The sequence below is a fragment of the Nyctibius grandis genome, chromosome 2, assembly GCF_013368605.1.
Source record: "Nyctibius grandis isolate bNycGra1 chromosome 2, bNycGra1.pri, whole genome shotgun sequence".
In the NCBI taxonomy this organism is placed as follows: domain Eukaryota; kingdom Metazoa; phylum Chordata; class Aves; order Nyctibiiformes; family Nyctibiidae; genus Nyctibius; species Nyctibius grandis.
In genome coordinates this window covers 44,067,856-44,086,718 of record NC_090659.1, presented here as the reverse complement: position 1 = coordinate 44,086,718, position 18,863 = coordinate 44,067,856, and the positions used below count along the sequence as shown (strand labels likewise).

General features: G+C 38.6%; 1 protein-coding gene across 2 annotated transcripts in view; it reads right to left on the bottom strand.

The window, feature by feature from the left end:
* Positions 1 to 18,863, bottom strand: part of PUDP (pseudouridine 5'-phosphatase) — an 88,806-nt gene that overhangs the window by 48,864 nt on the left and 21,079 nt on the right. For both annotated transcript variants that reach the window (XM_068419657.1, XM_068419666.1), the window contains exon 2: positions 8,635 to 8,853. In XM_068419657.1, the coding sequence (XP_068275758.1) occupies positions 8,635 to 8,853 (219 nt within the window). The remainder of the gene's footprint in view (positions 1 to 8,634; positions 8,854 to 18,863) is intronic.

Here is an 18,863-nt window from a genome sequence, read left to right as displayed (position 1 = left end):
TAGCAAGACAGATTAGAAAAAAAAAAATACAAGGGGAAAATCAGCTGAGTGGAAAAAAATTAAATTGCATATGGAAGAATAGCTAGCGTAACTTAACAAGCTCAGGATAGTAGAGTTGAAAAATATTTTCATTCCAGGTTTGTTATTTCTTTGTAAAAGCTATAAATCAACAAAATCCATTTTCGTTTGCATCAATTACTACCAGTATAGCTCTAGACACTGCCACCACATCAAATTACTGACACAATTATCGTACTAATTCAGCATATAATTCTTCATTAGGAAGATAATATCATTCTTAGTATTTTTCTTGTGTGTTTTTTTTTTTTTTTTAACAGAAAACAACAACAGAGGGGAAGTGGAGAATTGCTTTAAAGATCTGTAAGAAACTTCCTCTGGCATATACTTTGTCATTACATTCCCTATAGCTACACATATTTTTCACTCAAATGAAGACTTCAGTTACATGAAAAAAACAATGGCTATGAAGAAGTATGGTGAAACTTGCTAACTTCTAACTTACTTGTAGCTACCACTTAAGGGATCGAGACCCACCCATCACAGTAACACCTATCTGCTAGGCTTCCTGGGACCATCCTCCACCCCTCCTACTAAAAGATTAGCCATATGAAGTAAGTTCTTTCTTATTTCCTTTTCTTTATTCTTTTTTTTTTCTTTTAGAATCTTTGATTAAAAATAAAAAATAAAAGTCAAAAGAAATAAAGTTCTCTGCTTTTCCAGCATAAGGATACATTCCTTAAGTGGTATACATGCAATAACAATCTTAGGCAGTACAACATGAATTCTGAAGTAATCATAAAAAATCGGGAATAAACACCCCACATTGCTATGCTTTATTTCCAAATGTACTCTTTCATTTCAGATAATCAAAAAGGTAAATATTGTTTCTTTCCTCTCTCTCTTTAAGTTTTAGAACAGACACAGAAGCTTACTATATTCTAAATGTAATAGTTAAACACCAGTGACTATTGGAAAGAAAAACAGGTGAAAAGAATTGTTAGCTGAGTTTAGTTACAGAAGCTAAAAAGAAGAATCAACTTTAAATGTCAGCATCTTTAAAACCCGATTGACAAACACCAATGAAGTTAACTTTGGGAAAAGATGTTAAAAGAAAAAGAAAATGAACTAAACCAACAGAAAGGAGTTATTTCTTCTGAGACAACAGACGTATTTTAAAGTAAGAGATCAGCACTTTTCTTCTGAAAGTTGCAGAAAAACTTATGTTTTTTATATATATATAATTTTTATTTTTTATAAAGAAAGTATTATTCCTCCATTAGACTCCCAATGTGGTGTTTGTTCTCTTTAGATTCAGCTGAAACCACAGTGATTAATACATTGGACCAACTGACAAACCAAAAATAAGATCTATACCGAACAACAAAACCCTTGGGCTAACCGTCGCATTTTCCTTTTCACTAACTAATACAAACATGTACAGCAAGAGTTCAGGAAACCAAATAATGCTGTGCTAAAATGACCTAATGATAGTCTGTATCTAATTATTTATATGCTATTGCAACATTTTTTTCTACATTATTTTTTTTTCAGTTATCACATTGTATAAGCAAATGGCATTATTCATTATGAAGTGCAAATTAACAAGACTTAACTCCTGAGAGCTAGTTCAAATTGATGGAAAACAAAGGGACTTTTTATTTTCTTTTTAGCTTTATACAAACATGAGCTCTGTGTCATATAGAATACTTCAGAATGGTAAACAACACATAAACTTTTGCTGCATTTTATTTGATATACTTTCAAATTTTCGTACCATCCCTTTTCTTGTGTTTGTCTACCACCAAACAGAACACTGTTCTTAACTTATATCACTTCTGGAACTCCAGATTCAGACCTATTTCTTGTGAAATGCCTCCAGACAAATCAGGAGATAATATAAAACTCTCTTATTTTTTTTCTAATGTAAGTCTCCAACCAAACTTTTGTGTTACAAAACATTTTTTTTTCTCTTTTCCTGAAGTGAAGTTCCTATCAACATGTTATAGTAGACTGTAAGAACGCTTTTCAAGACAGAAAAGAAAGTGATCTCCATCATAAACTGGGCAAACATATGAGATAGGGAAGATGATTATTCATGTCACTTCAGCACTGAACTACAATTTCAGTTTCCTCTGTTCACCTGTTGAATGATTTCTGGTGTTCATATTTCTGCTTGCAGTCGATTGATTTGAAGGCATAACTACACCATCAGGCAGACAATCACACACTAAGCTCTGCCAGTACCTTAACCTGAAAATCCACTGTTTGATGGTCTTACAAGCATGGACAAAGTCCTACAGTCTTACAGCTTCAGGAATACAGCTGGCTTGTGTGCTGCCAGCACAGAGTATTTTAAAACTGATATGAAGATGACTATCTATGCCCAAAAGCTTCTCTACAGATCAGTTAGTTTAATGAAAGATATTACTTCCCATTTAAAAACTTTTCTCACATAGGCCTTAAACCATTATGATAATAGTAACATTACCGCTATCTACAATTGCTGTGTATCCTTAGTTTTGGGGACTACAGAAATACGTTAGAAATAGTGAGTTATTTAGGACATTTTACTTATTAAGTTGTCTTATCCCCCTCCCCAGTTAGTTACTGGTTATTTGTTTATTTATTCAGTTAAATTCCTATGCTACTCTTATTTTTTTGTCTGTATTTTTTAATCACAATATGTAATTTGGTCTCCAGCTAATTTTAATTGTTGAAAAGATATTTATTCTCCCTACTTCAATAAGCTATACAGACAACTCTCATTTGACGATTTAATCATAAGTACTATTAGTCACATTTCTTTTATTCTCAACTCTAATTATAAGCCAAAGGAATGATTCTCTCCCTAAACTTTTGATAAGAAACTTGCGGCTTTGAAAAATGGGGTCAGGGACTGAAACATGCCACAAAGTTATTTTTAATGGAGAAAAACCCCTGTATTTCATGGGCAACCAAATCTTTCCCTTTGTTGTATCAATACACTTGAGTGCTCTTGGGGCGGGACAGGGGTGTGTGATTGATTTATTTATTTCTTTAATCTGAGCTACCTACTCTTGTCCAAAAAATATTCATTTTTGTTTTTCTTTTTGCATCATGTTTAAATAGTCTGTTAATCTACTACCTCTTCTATCCTGTTTCACTTTTCCTTCACCAGCGTATGCACAGGTTTTGTTTCTTTTTCTCTGCTACACTTTTGGACCTCGTCTACATAATGTAGCCCGTGCTAATATAACTATACTTGACAAGTCCTGTAGTTGAGATGCAGCGTATTCTGCAGAAGAAACAATATGGCTACAGACTTTTTTAGAGAACATTGTCTTGATCAACAGACTTTTGCCCTGTGCACTGAAATTTTTGTTGGAAGAACTTTACTGGTCACCATGCTCTTTCTTTACATAGCTTGGACACAAATTATGAGCCCAAATAAAACTTCATGCTCTTTTTCCAGACTTTCAGCACTCCCTCTAAGATCTTCATATACATCTATCACGGCATTGCTCTTCATTCACGACTTCATAGATACAGTTAGCTTCCTACTCACACTAACAGCATGAGAACAGAGGACACCTGACCCCTGGGACACCAAACTAAAGGCTCTTTAGACACCCATATTCAAGTCCACTTCATTTTGCTGTAACATTACACAAAACAAGCACAAAACAAGCTGTCCGAGCGTGTTCAGTGTGTATTTGGACTAAAAGATTTACTGCCGAGAAAAAGACTAAAGGAAACCAAAGTGCTCCATTCATTGTTTAAATTAACTGTGTACATGCATTATGCATGTCTTGATGATTTATGTCCAGTTGTGCACAAGTGGAAATCTTAAGGATAAATATAGCCTCTGTATGAAAAGACTGCTCCTCTTTTTCAAAATCATTTATAGTTCCTACATTGAACATGATATCACACCAAACTAAAGCTCTTCAAGATTTCATCACTCTCTTTAATCAAACAAAAGCTAACATTACTACTCAGAGCTTTGTCAAGCTGATTGGATTTCTAGCCAATTCAATGATAATCCTTTAAGTTCATAAAAGCAATTCTATGTGGTAAAAACCTCAGCAGCCTCTGAACACTAAAAGCACCCAACTAAGCAAAAAAAAAAAAATCTCACTTAGAAAAAGAAGCAGCTGTCTGTTCACTTAAGTCACAAACTGACTAAAAAATATCTTTTGTGTAGTCTGGTGTGCTACAACAGTTGCAAGCCCATCAGCACAGTGCTATTCATTTTCTACACTTGCTCTCAATCATCAAGTAAATTCAGCATTGCTGCTGTGAAGGTGACAGTGTGACAGAGGTGGGGCTATCCATCACTTGGTGTAATTGCCATGAATGCTTTAACTTGGTCAGCCCTAAATTGGTCAGGCAGGTGGACTAGATGATCGTTGTAGGTCCCTTCCAACTGAAAATTATTCTATTCTATTCCATTCTGTTCCATTCTCTCTATCTCTTGAGACTATGGAAACATAACTCTCAGATCCACCTCTTTTTTTGTTCTGAGAAATTGTTTTTAAAAATGCTATCTGCAGTGGTATGTTATCCTTTCACTAAGCTACAAAAGTGGAGGTGGAAACTAAAAACCTGCTCCCCACTTTGGAAGGTAATTGGCTATTAATAAAGAATTCTATCTTCTCATCTTATTGCTCTCTAAAAAAGTACCAGAGATGCTTTTGGATCCTCCTGGTGGCAGAGACTCCCTGTTCACCAAATACATAATCTCATTTTAGTCTGGAGACACTGACACATGCATGGCCATGGAAAAAATATAAGTACTAAATTTTACACAGTTCAGAACCTCTGTCAGCTCTGTTTCTGACTTCCTGATAAAAGCATTTTTGGTTTGCAATCCTTTATGCAAAGGCCAAATGTTTGAAATCAGCCAGACAGCATCATCCTGAGTTTGCAGCTAATTGAGTGATCTCTAGGGGTTACAGGCTCACTGAGCCCAGCATGGACTCACTAGAGTTTCCTACCATTAAAACAATAATAGCAAGGAAAAGAAAACTTAACATGGTAGGAAGTCTGTTTAATTGTTAAGGGCATAACATAAATCAAGGAAACAATAGGTAAGCAAACTAGACCACTGGTTGAACGGAATTGTTCAAGAAAAAAATATATATGACTTTAGAGTGAGTTGCCATTGGAACTTGAACTGTTTTTCTTTCTTGTCTTTTTTTGATTTCTGACTGGCTTCATTTGGTACTAAAACTGAGCTACAAAATTACCTCTTCATGTCTGCAAGAGACAGTGAGCTGTATTTGAACTGGAATATAGCTTGCACATCACGTTCTGCACTGGCTGAACAGGAGCTGCAACAAAGATATCCCAATTATCATGAAAACAACGCAGGAATGGAAAACGTCTGAAAGGTATACACAACCACGCAATGCTTAAGGATCCGTGCTTTTTGACAATGATGCGCCAAAAAACAGGGACTGCTATGAAAGAATGGCATTAATTTCATAACCCTCACATGATTATAGTAACTGTTGGCAGCTGTGCAACTTGGAGTTAGGTTTTTCTGGCTCTGTGTATATTCTGGGTTTATGTTAAGCAAAAGCACATCTATACATGTATAGGTAAACGTACATATGCATGGTTTTCTTCTTCTCCACTTGTCACTCATTCTTCTGACGATCTACTTGCCTGCAACACAGTACTGCATTTGCAGAAACAGAAAGCCTACTATGTTACTCTTGCAGATAACAATGTCTGTACTCTGACAAATATTTAGAAAAGCAGCACAAGTGGCAGGCAGCCCTGTCATTTTGTCAGCTTTGTCTTGGATTAATTCTGTTCTCCACTGAATCAAAACTGGCCTTCCTTAAGATTCTTTCAGAACTAGTAATAAATCTGTGAAAAACTCTCAAATAGTTACCAGCAAATTCCATATTAGAAATGGATATATCCTCTTCAGAAATGAAATCTGTATTTTGACCACAGCCTGATGTATTGAAGCTTGTCAGTCAGTTCAGCCATACTGAAATAGTCAAAATTCCATCTTTAACCACTAACATCTCAGAATTGTACATTAACTGGCATGGCTGTGATATAGCCTGTCAGGCAAAAAACTGCTTTGCCAATTCATACAACTTCCACACTATCCTTAACTATCACTGACATACTTGTCAATTACTTGATTTGGGAATTAACAGAGTTATCATTGGTGGGAAAAACACGTGTATAGCTCATTCTACGTCCAGAAACAAGGGCTGCTTTGCTTAAGTCACTTCTTCAAACATCAGTGGTCATCATTCAGCACCGCTCTCCACCAAACCAAATCTGAATCTTATTTTTTGGAAAAACTGCAGAAATTGATTGAAAAATAGAACCTCACCTGCCTATTAACTGTGAAAAGATGGCCAGAGACTCAGCACATCAGAGTCACCTTACGCCATTAATAAATATGATAATTAACTTTCACTGTCCTGTATTTACCTGTAACTATCTGAAAGATCAGTTTAGTCAGAGAACATTGTAAACTCAAAATGTCACCACAGTCTTACATCTTAGACAACACCTGTATGAAGTCCATTCTTAATTAAAGAACATCAAGAGGCTACAGAATAAATCCACAAGCATTACATTAATAAATATTTCCAAAAGATACAAAACGACAGAAGAAAAGTATCAGATTAAAAAAATCTGGTTACCAGATTGAAGAACAGGTTGGTCCTTAAAGAAACAGAGTAAGAAATAGTAAGTAGCTGGAGCCACTTCTTTCTAGATTATTAGCTGACATCAACCTGGTTTTCTCAAAATTCATAGTAATCCAGCTTGTATCTCATTTGCTGCTACCAAGTTCAGAACCCATTACTTCAGTGACCAAAGCTGCCTTTGTTCCCCATAATGCCCAGCGAGCATAAAGTATTTAAGTTCACATTAATTCTGCTTTAGAAAATAGCCTGAAGAAAGTTATCACATGTATTTAGCTGAACTGGAAAGCTAATCAGTTGAACGATAACAAAAATGTCTATTTGCTTGTCCCAATATTTGCTTGTCTTTTTTGCTTATTTCATCTATAATAGCCCAGCTTCAGCAAGCCCAGAATTCACTTTTTGAAGGCAGAAACAGTGCAAAACTTCATGTTTCCTTCAGCTAATCCGTTCCATCACCTCTCTGCAACTCTGTTCAAGCCAGCTCAGCCACATTATCACAATCCTCAGCAAGCACAAAATATCCACTTTATGGCATCCATTAACTGTGCCATTACATTATAGCGACTCTTCTCTGCGCCTCCTGACATATCCGTAAGTCTGTCCATCTGGCATTTTCTAAGCCCAGAGTAAGGTTTTTTTGTTTGTCTTGCAAAAGATATAGCTGCAAAGTTAGTCCCAGAAGTTTGACATGAAAAATGAAAAACACATCCCTCCATCTTTCTTGTTTTCCTGGAGAGTTTAACTAGGCTTACAGTTTTAGGTGGATCTATAAATGAGAAAGAGGCAATTTGAAAAATCTTGCATATAAAAGACACCAGAGATGTAGTTAAGTTGGCTGCACAAAATACTCAAGTTTTTAAGCTGCCTAAAAAATTATACCTTTTTTTTTTTCTGCTTGTTATTTATTCCTAACATATTATGTATTTTTAACTTTCATCCTCTTAATGCATTATGAAACTAGGTATAAAAAATAATCTAAAAATTAAAACATCATTAATGCACTGTAGAGACTGTCAGAACAAACAAGCACACATTTAAAGAGAAAAAATTATAACAGTTAGACTTCTTATAATGACATGTAGTTATTTTACTTTAATACTTCTTTTTATTCCTCCCCCTTTCCTCCCTTCTTTTTTTTTTTCCTTCATAAATTATTGATATTTGCTCCGGAAGTTTAATATTGTTCAAAAAGTTAACAGCAATCCTAGCTTTAGGTATTGTGTATCTTGCACAGCTGAGAATTTTTCTCTAAGCATTTCAGATGTAGATGTAATGGAATATAGAAGTAGTGCACACCACAGATAAGATTCATCCTCTTGCTTATCTTGAAGTACCTGGTTTAAGCTACTCATTTGAGCTTCCTGCACAATCACTGGTAAAAGACATGTATCTTCAGAAGGTGATGAAACTTACCTGTCTTAGGATAACCTGAGAAACCTTCCCTCTCCATTGACACACAGCTGGCTCAGGCACCATGATTAAGTTTCAGTGTTCAGGTTAGGTGAGATGAGTCCCAGCTGAAAGAACCCATGGGCTCATACATTTGCCTGTGCATTTAAAAGTGTATTTCTGCTTAACAAACTCAGACCATGCGCGTAGCCAGAGAAAATTAACTTGCTGAGTTACACAACTGCCAACAAAAATTATAAAGAACACCTGGTTTACAAAACAGAATTCATGCACATTTATCTAGTCTTTTTTCTTCTTTTAAAACATATAGGAAAAAAAGCTGTTCTCCAAGTAAACAATAAAAAAAAGTTTTCAGTACCCTTTAACAGGTAAAATATCTCTTTAACAGGTAAATAACAGGTAGATTTGTGTAAAACCTGCTAAAACAAGAGTGATGAAACTGAATCTGTAAGAGAAACTGTTTCATGGAAGGCAGATTAAAAACTTGGTTAGCATTTAAGTAATTCCATAAATAGTTTATAAATACTGAAGAGAAACATACCTGGCATCAGTTCAGCAGTAGGGAATATCTTCTTCTGCTTCATTTCACTTTCCTGTAATAACTCTTCTTTGGTTATTGGAAGATCTAGAACATCTCGAATAATCTGTGCCCCTTCTAGGGCTTTTTTACCCATGACCAACGATTTCACATCCCAGGTATAGCTCTTTCCAAAACGCCCACAGATCTCTTCGAACACGACTGTATAGAGATGCTCGGTATCTGCCAAGAAAAAAAAAAAAAAAAAAAAATTAAAACCATGTACAGCCAGCTGAGCAGCCAATCTTATAAGGAGGGCCACATAAACGGTCATAGAGTGAACTGCCAGGAGCCAGTAGGCACATCAAAGTGGACAAAATTGCCTCCCTTTATTTGCAGAGGGGAAGCCAGGCTTATAAAATCACCTCAAAGGCACCTAGGTTTTTCAAGCTGTCACCTCTGTGTTCAGAAAAGGTTACCGAGGGTCACAACAATGAACTATCTGGACCTGCTCTTTCATCACCTTCCTTTACTACACAGGTTAGCAAGCAGTGTCTTAATTAAAATACTCCATTTATTCTTTGCATGAGAAAGAAAAGAAGGGAAGGAAATCTGGTACATGGGAGATGTCATTGCATATTCCATGTCAATTGGAAAAAAAAAGATTTAATTATTTAAGAGTGTCTTTGAATGAAAGCTTCAGGGTGCCTTCAAAGACACTACAGTCATTATTATAGTGCTGCTGGCACCTCTATATTTACATGTGATTACTCAAGCGGTACACACCCACTTGTATTTCCAGGGGGCTTCTGGCAAGAGTAAGCTTTAAGCTGAATTTTGCCAGTGAAACTATTAGCTTCTATGTTAAAGGTGTTTTTAGTTCTCGAACTATTTTTTTTTTAAATACAAACAATCCTTCCTGTCTTTCCCCCCCAGACAAATCTTTGAAAAAGAAGGTCAACAACATTTAATTTAACACTAAAATGAGGAAGAAAAGTCCTTTCAACTCTTGGCTTCATTTCACCAAGATATTGAACAGCAGCTCTTCTACCATTCTATTTATCTTTTTAAGTAGTCTCCTCTGAAATGCCAGCTACTGCTGTTAATCATGCTTTAATTTCCTTCTCATGCATGTCTTTGCCTTCTGTATCTCTAAAGGTATGTTTATTATTATCACTTTAAGAATGAAAGGCAAAAGCAAGGAAAGAAAGTAGTTGCTCTTATGAGATTTATTTAGAGAAATTAGGGACTTCACTTATCAACATGTCCTTTGCCATGTAAAAATATTTTTTATAGGGATAATAAAGTAGTGAAATTATTCATGTGAACACTGCCACACTTTCTGAATATATAAGAAACATGCAACACAATTTAAACTTTAAGCTTTAACACGGATAATGTGAAGACAGACTGAAGAAAGAAGAGCAGAGCCCATGACTACAATATATGCAAAAATCTTCCCTGCAGTCTGACAAATGCTTACTCCTTACCCATAGTAATCTGCTTCTCCTGAGATCAGCAGACAATTCCTATCTATCTGAAATCAAGTAAGAAACATAGGTGCCATTTCCCATCATCGCACCTACCATCATGTGAACACACAGCAGTGCAGAAGATATGCTCCACTGCCTGTCAAAGTGCTCTTCTACATGTTCCCCTTCAGTAACCAGAAGGGATGTTGAGCTAAAAGATCAGCTAAAGACCCAACGTACTTGTCTGGACTGCCGTAACAGGGCAGCAAATTGTTCTCAAAAACTTTTTAGCTTAAAAATGAAAGAAAAAAAAATAGCACCTGTACTACTCGTTGCAAATGCTTCTTAAACAACGACACTTATGGAAAAAAGTTGAGTAACCTTGGAGACCCATAAAACACACAGGAAAGGTACCACAGAAGAAAAACCAGCAACTGGGCTTTGAAAAGCGTTAAGGTGGCTAACACCAGGAAGGAAAAAAAACCCAACAACAAAAAAATCCCCCAGTTTGCTTGATACTGCCAAGTGGTACTCTCTGCAAGCTGAGCAGGTGAATTAGGAATGCGGTGTTTAAAATTTCACCGTTCTCTCTTTTCTTTTTTTTCTGAAACACTGATTTTTCTTCTATATCTCAGACTCACCAGGTGAAGGGCATAAAATTGTTACCCTAAGTTTAAAATTGAAATTGAAAATCAACCCCCATCCTATTAAGTAATACATAGCAAACTAAGCAGAAATAAAACAAAACAAGGAAACAAAACGTATAATTGTAGAACATGAAAATTTTCCTACAGGTCTCTATGATAAACACATGTTAATCTATTTGAAAGTCTGAACTGTATAGCTAAAGATACTCAATTTAATAGCCTTCTGCATATTAAATAACACATACCAGACTTGTGAACAAAATTTTCTTTTTCTTCTTAAAGAAATGCTGAATCATGTCCAGATTATGTCCAGATCTAAAAATGATCTGCTATGCAATGTTGCAGTTTGCCAACTGAAGAGCACTCATGAACAAGTCTGAGTCAAATCTATTAAAATAGGTAATTGTTATCCTATTTGTATTGTGTTAGAGCTTAGTTTTCTCAGTGCTGAGGAAAAAAAAAATACAAACCAACCAACCAAACAACACCCAAAACTGGTCAACACACCATAACTGACCACTGCCTCCATTTAATTTAAATGTATGTTAATCTCACATATTACTCAAGTGTTTAAAGCAACATCAATGCTTAAACAAGCAGGATGCCAGAAAGACTTCTTTCCTTCCCTCTCCTCATTAATTATCCATTAAAAGAATTGGCTTACAAAACCTCCAACTTTTCTTTCAAAGATATTACTTTCACTCTGCCTGAAGTCATAGCATTTGAACCCTGGACATCAATTTGATTGCAATGAAAATTATCATCATCTCAAGATTCATGACCTCTTGTAAGATTCTACGTATTTGTAATTCTTGAGAAACAACATGATTTTAATTCTCATGATTGGATGACAAAAGCATAGATGCGGACATTTTACTTGCTTGAATAGACATGTTTCACTACAGCACATGAATAATAACTGAAATCTCGGGGAAAAAAAATACGCACACACAAGCACATACACACACTGCAAAATCTCCAGTTGGAATCTGAGGCGACCGCTGCTGAAAAAGCTGCACATCCTACATACGTGTATAACAGATAAGGACATACATTACTTTTGATTGCAGACAAAGGAAAATCTGTATATCCCCCTTATAATTAGACAGCAGTAAATAAATACTATATAATGATACAACTTCAAGATTTCTTATTCCCATTGAAATGAAGGAATCTCAAAAAAACTGCTTAACAAATATGAGGTAGGCTAGCTTTTTCGCCACTCTAACAAGAAATAAACCATAGCACAACTGATTGATCAGAGTTTACGTATAGCAACGAATCATAATTTCAAATTACTATAAATCTGCAATACAATAAGAAATTAAATCTAATGCACACATATGAATATAACACATCAATGAAATAAAACAAGCAAGAGGAATTAGAAGTTCAATTCAAGTGCTTAAATTACAGGCACCTACTGGTATCTTAGACACCCTAGTATGTCCAAGACATCCACACAGCTGACATTAAAAAAAGTAATCTGGGCAAGACTCATACCTTACTGCATGAACAGCCAGATGCCCTACAGCATCCTAAGTGGTAATAAACACATAGATTCCAGAAAGTGAACCCAGCCCCAGCTGCTAGCTCCCATCAGGGATCCAAGCTGAGGGCACAGCAGGATACACATGGAAATGGCCTGGTCTAACAGTGGGAAGGAAAAGCAAGAGTTCTTAGCTCCTGTAATTTGCAGTAAATGTATAACCTCAGCTTTATTATCTTCTGCTTTTCACAATACTCTTCATCTTTCTAGCTCTTGTCCCTTGGTATAACTTTTACATGGACATCATCAGCACAACATACTGTCCATCCACTCACTACATTTCACCGGGAATGAGTAATATTCATCCTCCAGCCACACATCATCTTCTAGTCATTTTTATAGCAAACCTTCTTCTATATAAAAAGCACAGTCAACTCCACTGGTGCTGTTTACAGTGTGCAAAAGCCAGTCACAATAAACACAAATAAAGTGACAAGAATGACAGAGGCACTGGATTACTCAGTCTGTGATCTGGCACAAAAATATGCTGACGCATATTCAGAAAAACCTACAGGTCACTTGGCATCAGACCACAGGGCATAACTGGAATGTATGATCTGCTCAAATCACTGCAGTCAGAATTAGAAGTGCAGGTCTACCTAGGTTAGGGGTACAGCAAGCATCAATGCAGTATCTAAACCTTGGCTTTGTCAACCACTAATTTACACATGAAGGCATCTTAAGACAGTAGATTATGACTTCATGAATGCATATGGAACTTGATTTTTTCAGAAGGTCATACACCTTCTGAATTTATTAAAATTATTTTATTGTAATTCTAAAATAATCTCTAGTTTATCAAGGAGATTAGTTTAGTAGGCATGAAAGCTCATCTTAGCCATAGCTCATCTTAACCATTAGTTCTGAATTCTTCTTCGTTTGAATAACCCATCCCGTCTTTGCATCAGGCTTCCCAGATGAGATAAACCTATGATTTATCCTTCTGCTAGGAGTCTAAATAGAATTTTAATTGTGTACATTCAATATATTCCAGTAAGTCAAAATCAGATCCTGGACACCTAAACTCTGAAAGATTTTCATTTTGATGGGGGATAGAGAAATGGTTAAAGGGAAGAATTTTAATTCAAGCAATAGGTTTCTTGTGTCCATACCTGTGAGGCAGATTTCTGTCCATATGTAGAAGAGAATCATCTTCAGTATTCAATTTAGTCAAATTCAAACACAATTAGTTATTTTTACCAAGATTCTGGCCCAAGACTGAGAAAATCTCATTAGATTTTGTCACCACCAATACTGAACGAACACACAGATGACTACGATTTTGCTTACTGAGCAGTCTTTCACAATATTCCTTTAATCTCCTTAGGCTATGCAACAGTGTAAGAAGCCATACAAATTACTGAAATGTTAATTTGGGGTACAAGAGATAAATATAATTATAAACCAGAACATAATTATAGAAGTGGAAATTTTTGCTTTGCTTTTTGCAACTCATTTGGTGGCATTTAGCACAGTACAAAGTGTTAACTTGCAACCGATCTACGCAATTGTTGAAATGGTGGGGCAATCAACATTCCAGAGAGTATTAGATGTTTATTTTACTCATTGGGTAACAGTAATAGTAATGACATATAAGTTTTCTCTCATTTCTGGATTTAAATGTAACAAAGGCCTTTGTGTGTTTATTCTCCCACTGTACCAACTGAACCGTGTTAAAGAAAACAAGATCTAAACACAGGTAATGCTAAAAACAAAATAGTGACAGATTTCCCATCAGAAAGACTAACTTTGTCAAGTCTTGAATATCACATGCAGAACTCAGTCAATGGTTCCCCAAGCTTCAGGTCCACCTACTTCAACATTTGCAAAACCACGAACTCACAGTTCCTTTCCCTCTCTCTCCAGCATACAAAAGACGCATCTGATCAGCTCACTGACCAGTTGTGTTAAGTTTGTGAGACTCAGGGAGTATAACAAATGCTGCACCACTGCATGAGAGCCAGGGAACGGATGTTCTCTCAGTAAGGCTCTGTGCTCTAAAGAGATCCGTCATCAAGCCTGCCACTCTACCACACTTCTCCCCACAGGCAGTACATACCCTTAGCTTGTTCGATTACACAAGTGAACCAATTCTTGAAATATCCATATAACTGAGAATATGAACATCCTGTGGCACATTCACCACATTTCCAAATGGTACATGGATTGTTACAGAGTTTAGGAAACACCACTGCCAAGATAAAACCCACATAACTACCCACAAAACTTACAAGATCCTGCCGCTGGTTTTGGTAAACAGGAAAGAATAAAAGAATGGGAAACCAATGGCCTCTGAACAGCAAACAGAATGGAACAAGGAACATCCCCTCAACCCAAAGAATCATTCAAGATATTACTATCCACAGTTTATCAATTCCAGCTCCATCTCAAAGAAAATAAGAATCACAGAATAAACTAAGTTGGAAGAGACCTCTAGGATCATCGAGTCCAACCATTGCCCTGACACCACCATGAAAACTAGACCATGGCACTAAGTGCCACATCCAGTCTTTTCTTAAACACCTCCAGGGATGGTGACTCCACCACCTCCCTGGGTAGCCCATTCCAATGCCTAATAACCCTTTCTGTGAAGAAATTTTTCCTAATGTCCAACTTGAACCTCCCATGGTGCAGCTTGAGGCTATGTCCTCTAGTCGTGTTGCTAGTTGCCTGGGAGAAGAGACGGACCCCCACCCTGCTACAACCTCCTTTCAGGTAGTTGTAGAGAGAGATAACGTCTCCCCTCAGTCGTCTTTTCTCCAGACTAAACAATCCCAGTTCCATCAGCCATTCCTCATAGGACATACCCTCTAGGCCCTTTACCAGCTTTGTTGCCCTCCTCTGGATGTGCTCCAGCACCTCAATGTCTTTCTTGAAGTGAGGGGCCCAGAACTGGACACAGTACTCGAAGTGGGGCCTCACCAGTGCTGAGTACAGGGGGACAATTACTTCCCTAGTCCTGCTGGCCACACTATTCCTGATACACGCCAGGATACTGATGGCCTTCTTGGCCACCTGGGTACACTGCTGGCTCATGTTCAGCCGGCTGTCCACCAATACCCCCAGGTCCTTTTTCCTCTGGGCCGCTTTCCAAACACTCTTCCCCCAGCCTGTAGCGCTGTATGGGGTTGTTGTGGCTGAAGTGTAGGACCCAGCACTTGGCCTTGTTGAACTTCATGCCATTGGTCTTGGCCCATCTATCTAACCTGTCCAGATCCCTCTGTAGGGCCTTCCTACCCTCCAGAAGATCGACACTCCCACCCAGTTTGGTGTCATCTGCAAATTTACTGAGGGTGCACTCGATACCCTCATCCAGATCATCAATAAAGATATTAAACAGGACTGGGCCCAGTACTGAGCCCTGGGGGGCACCACTAGTGACCGGACGCCAACTGGATGCAGTAGAAATAATACATTATGACAGAAGAAATAATACATTATGACAAACTACCAAAACATAAAAATACAACAGCATTATAAAAACTGGTCACTGAGGAAACAATAGACTATGCCACTGAATAAAGCATGGTGCATAATTCATTCCCCATTCTTCTTCCATCCTTACAATTTCTTTCAGGAGGAATCTGAAACTTTCTCCATAAAAGATCTCAGCAGTCAAACAAGACAGACAAAACAAGCATAAGCAATGCAAAAGACCAGCAGCTATACAGCTGTCACTGGAACAGGTCTGAAATTGCAAAAATTAGTTTAAACCACCCAGAACCACTGAAGAATTAGAGCTGAAGGCTCCTGAGTTCGTAAAACAATCAGAAAAAAAAGGAAAGGAAAATTTGAAGATTTATTTTTCTAAAGAAATGATCTTTCATAGACAATTATCTTGCAATTTGTGGCAAAAGGTCAATCTTGAAGTTCCTTCCCAACATCTTTCCATTCACACATTCACTGCTGTGAAAGCTAGTTTAAAAATGCATGACTATGGTTACCCATGATGGCTAAGAGGAGAAAAAAACAGTGGTTTAACAGTTGACCCCAAAATAACTTACAGCAGCTTAGCAAGAGTGGGGATGAGGAAGGCAGGCAACAGAAATTACTTTTTGCACAATAGCCTAAGTGTTACAGCACTAATCCAGAAAATAAGAGTCAGCCTTTCAAACTACCCTTAGGGCCTGAGCCTACTTCTCTAACATCCCATGAAATTTTTTTATGCTATTATGTTATATACATACACATATATACATATAAAGCATTTATATGCCTGTATATCTATATAAAGCATGTAAACATATATATATATACAAACATATATATTGTGTGTATATATAGTATTCTGTTTTAAAGGCAAAAGCTGCCTTTTAAGGAATAAAACTCAGATGAGTGCTAGCCAGTGAATTCAAATCAATCTGAAGCCCGTTGACTTAAGTGCTCATTAAAGGGATGTCAGTTCAAACCCCTTAACAGGAATGTTTGAGGACATAACCAGGTGGATAGATGATGGTAAAGCTGTGGATGTGGTCTCTCTTGATTTCAGTGAAGTGTTTGACACAGTCTCCCACAGCATCCTCGCAGCTAAACTGAGGAAGTGTGGTCTGGATGATCGGATAGTGAGGTGGATTGTGAACTGGCTGAAGGAAAGAAGCCAGAGAGTGGTGGTCAATGGGACTGAGTCCAGTTGGAGGCCTGTGTCTAGCGGAGTCCCTCAAGGGTCGGTACTGGGACGAGTACTATTCAATATATTCATTAATGACTTGGATGAGGGAATAGAGTGCGCTGTCAGCAAGTTCGCTGATGACACAAAACTGGGAGGAGTGGCTGACACAACGGAAGGCTGCGCAGCCATTCAGAGGGACCTAGACAGGCTGGAGAGTTGGGTGGGGAGAAACTTAATGAAATATAACAAGGGCAAGTGTAGAGTCCTGCATCTGGGCAAGAACAACCCCATGTATGAGTACAAGTTGGGGACAGACCTGTTGGAGAGCAGCAGAAGGGAAAGGGACCTGGGGGTCCTAGTGGACAGCAGGATGACCATGAGCCAGCAGTGTGCCCTTGTGGCCAAGAAGGCCAATGGCATCCTGGGGTGTATTAGAAGGGGTGTGGTCAGCAGGTCAAGAGAGGTTCTCCTCCCCCTCTACTCTGCCCTGGTGAGGCCGCATCTGGAATATTGTGTCCAGTTCTGGGCCCCTCAGTTCAAGAAGGACAGGGAACTGCTAGAGAGAGTCCAGCGCAGAGCCACGAAGATGATTAAGGGGGTGGAACATCTCCCTTATGAGGAGAGGCTGAGGGAGCTGGGTCTCTTTAGCTTGGAGAAGAGGAGACTGAGGGGTGACCTCATTAATGTTTATAAATATGTAAAGGGCAAGTGTCATGAGGATGGAGCCAGGCTCTTCTCAGTGACATCCCTTGACAGGACAAGGGGCAATGGGTGCAAGCTGGAACACAGGAGGTTCCATATAAATATGAGGAAAAACTTCTTTACGGTGAGGGTGACTGAACACTGGAACAGGCTGCCCAGAGAGGTCGTGGAGTCTCCTTCTCTGGAGACATTCAAAACCCGCCTGGACGCGTTCCTGTGTGATATGGTCTAGGCAAACCTGCTCCGGCAGGGGGATTGGACTAGATGATCTTTCGAGGTCCCTTCCAATCTGCTTTACTGAAATCGAGATAGACCACATCCACAGCTTTACCATCATCTATCCACCGGGTTATGTCCTCATAAAAGGCTATCAAGTTGGTTAAGCATGACTTTCCCTTGGTGAAGCCATGTTGAGTGCCCCTAATGATCCCCCTATCCTTGATGTGCCTAGAGACAGCACCAAGAACAAGTTGTTCCATCACCTTTCCGGGGATGGAGGTGAGGCTGACCGGTCTGTAGTTACCCGGGTCCTCCTTCTTGCCCTTTTTGAAGACTGGAGTGACATTCGCTTTCCTCCAGTCCTCAGGCACCTCTCCCGTTGCCCACGACTTTGCAAAGATGATGGAGAGTGGCCTAGCAATGACTTCCGCCAGCTCCCTCAGCACCCGCGGGTGCATCCCACGAGGGCCCATGGATTTATGGACGTCCAGATTGCTTAATTGGTCCCTGACCCAGCCCTCATCTACCAAGACAGATTCCTCCTCTATCCTGACTTCTTCTGGGGCCTCAGGGGTCCGGGGCTCCTCAGGACAGCCTCCAGCACTATAGACAGAGGCAAAGAAGGCATTCAGTAACTCCACCTTCTTTTTATCCTCTGTCTCCAGGGCCCCCCCCTCATTCATCAGTGGGCCTACATTGCCTCTAGTGTTGGCTTTACCTGCAATGTATTTGAAGAAGCCCTTTCTGTTGTCCTTGACCTCTCTTGCAAGGTTTAATTCCAAGGAGGCCTTAGCTTTCCTAGTTGCCTCCCTACATACTCTGACAACAGACTTATAATCTTCCCAAGTGGCCAGCCCCTCCTTCCGTGATCTGTACACCCTCTTCTTCCACTTGAGTTTGCCCAGCAGTTCCCTGTTTAACCATGCAGGTCTCCTGCTATCCTTCCTTGACTTCCTACCTGCTGGGATGCTCTGATCTTGAGCTCAGAAGAAGCAGTCCTTGAATGCTAACCAACTATCTTGGGCCCCCTTACCTTCTAGTACCCTGTCCCATGG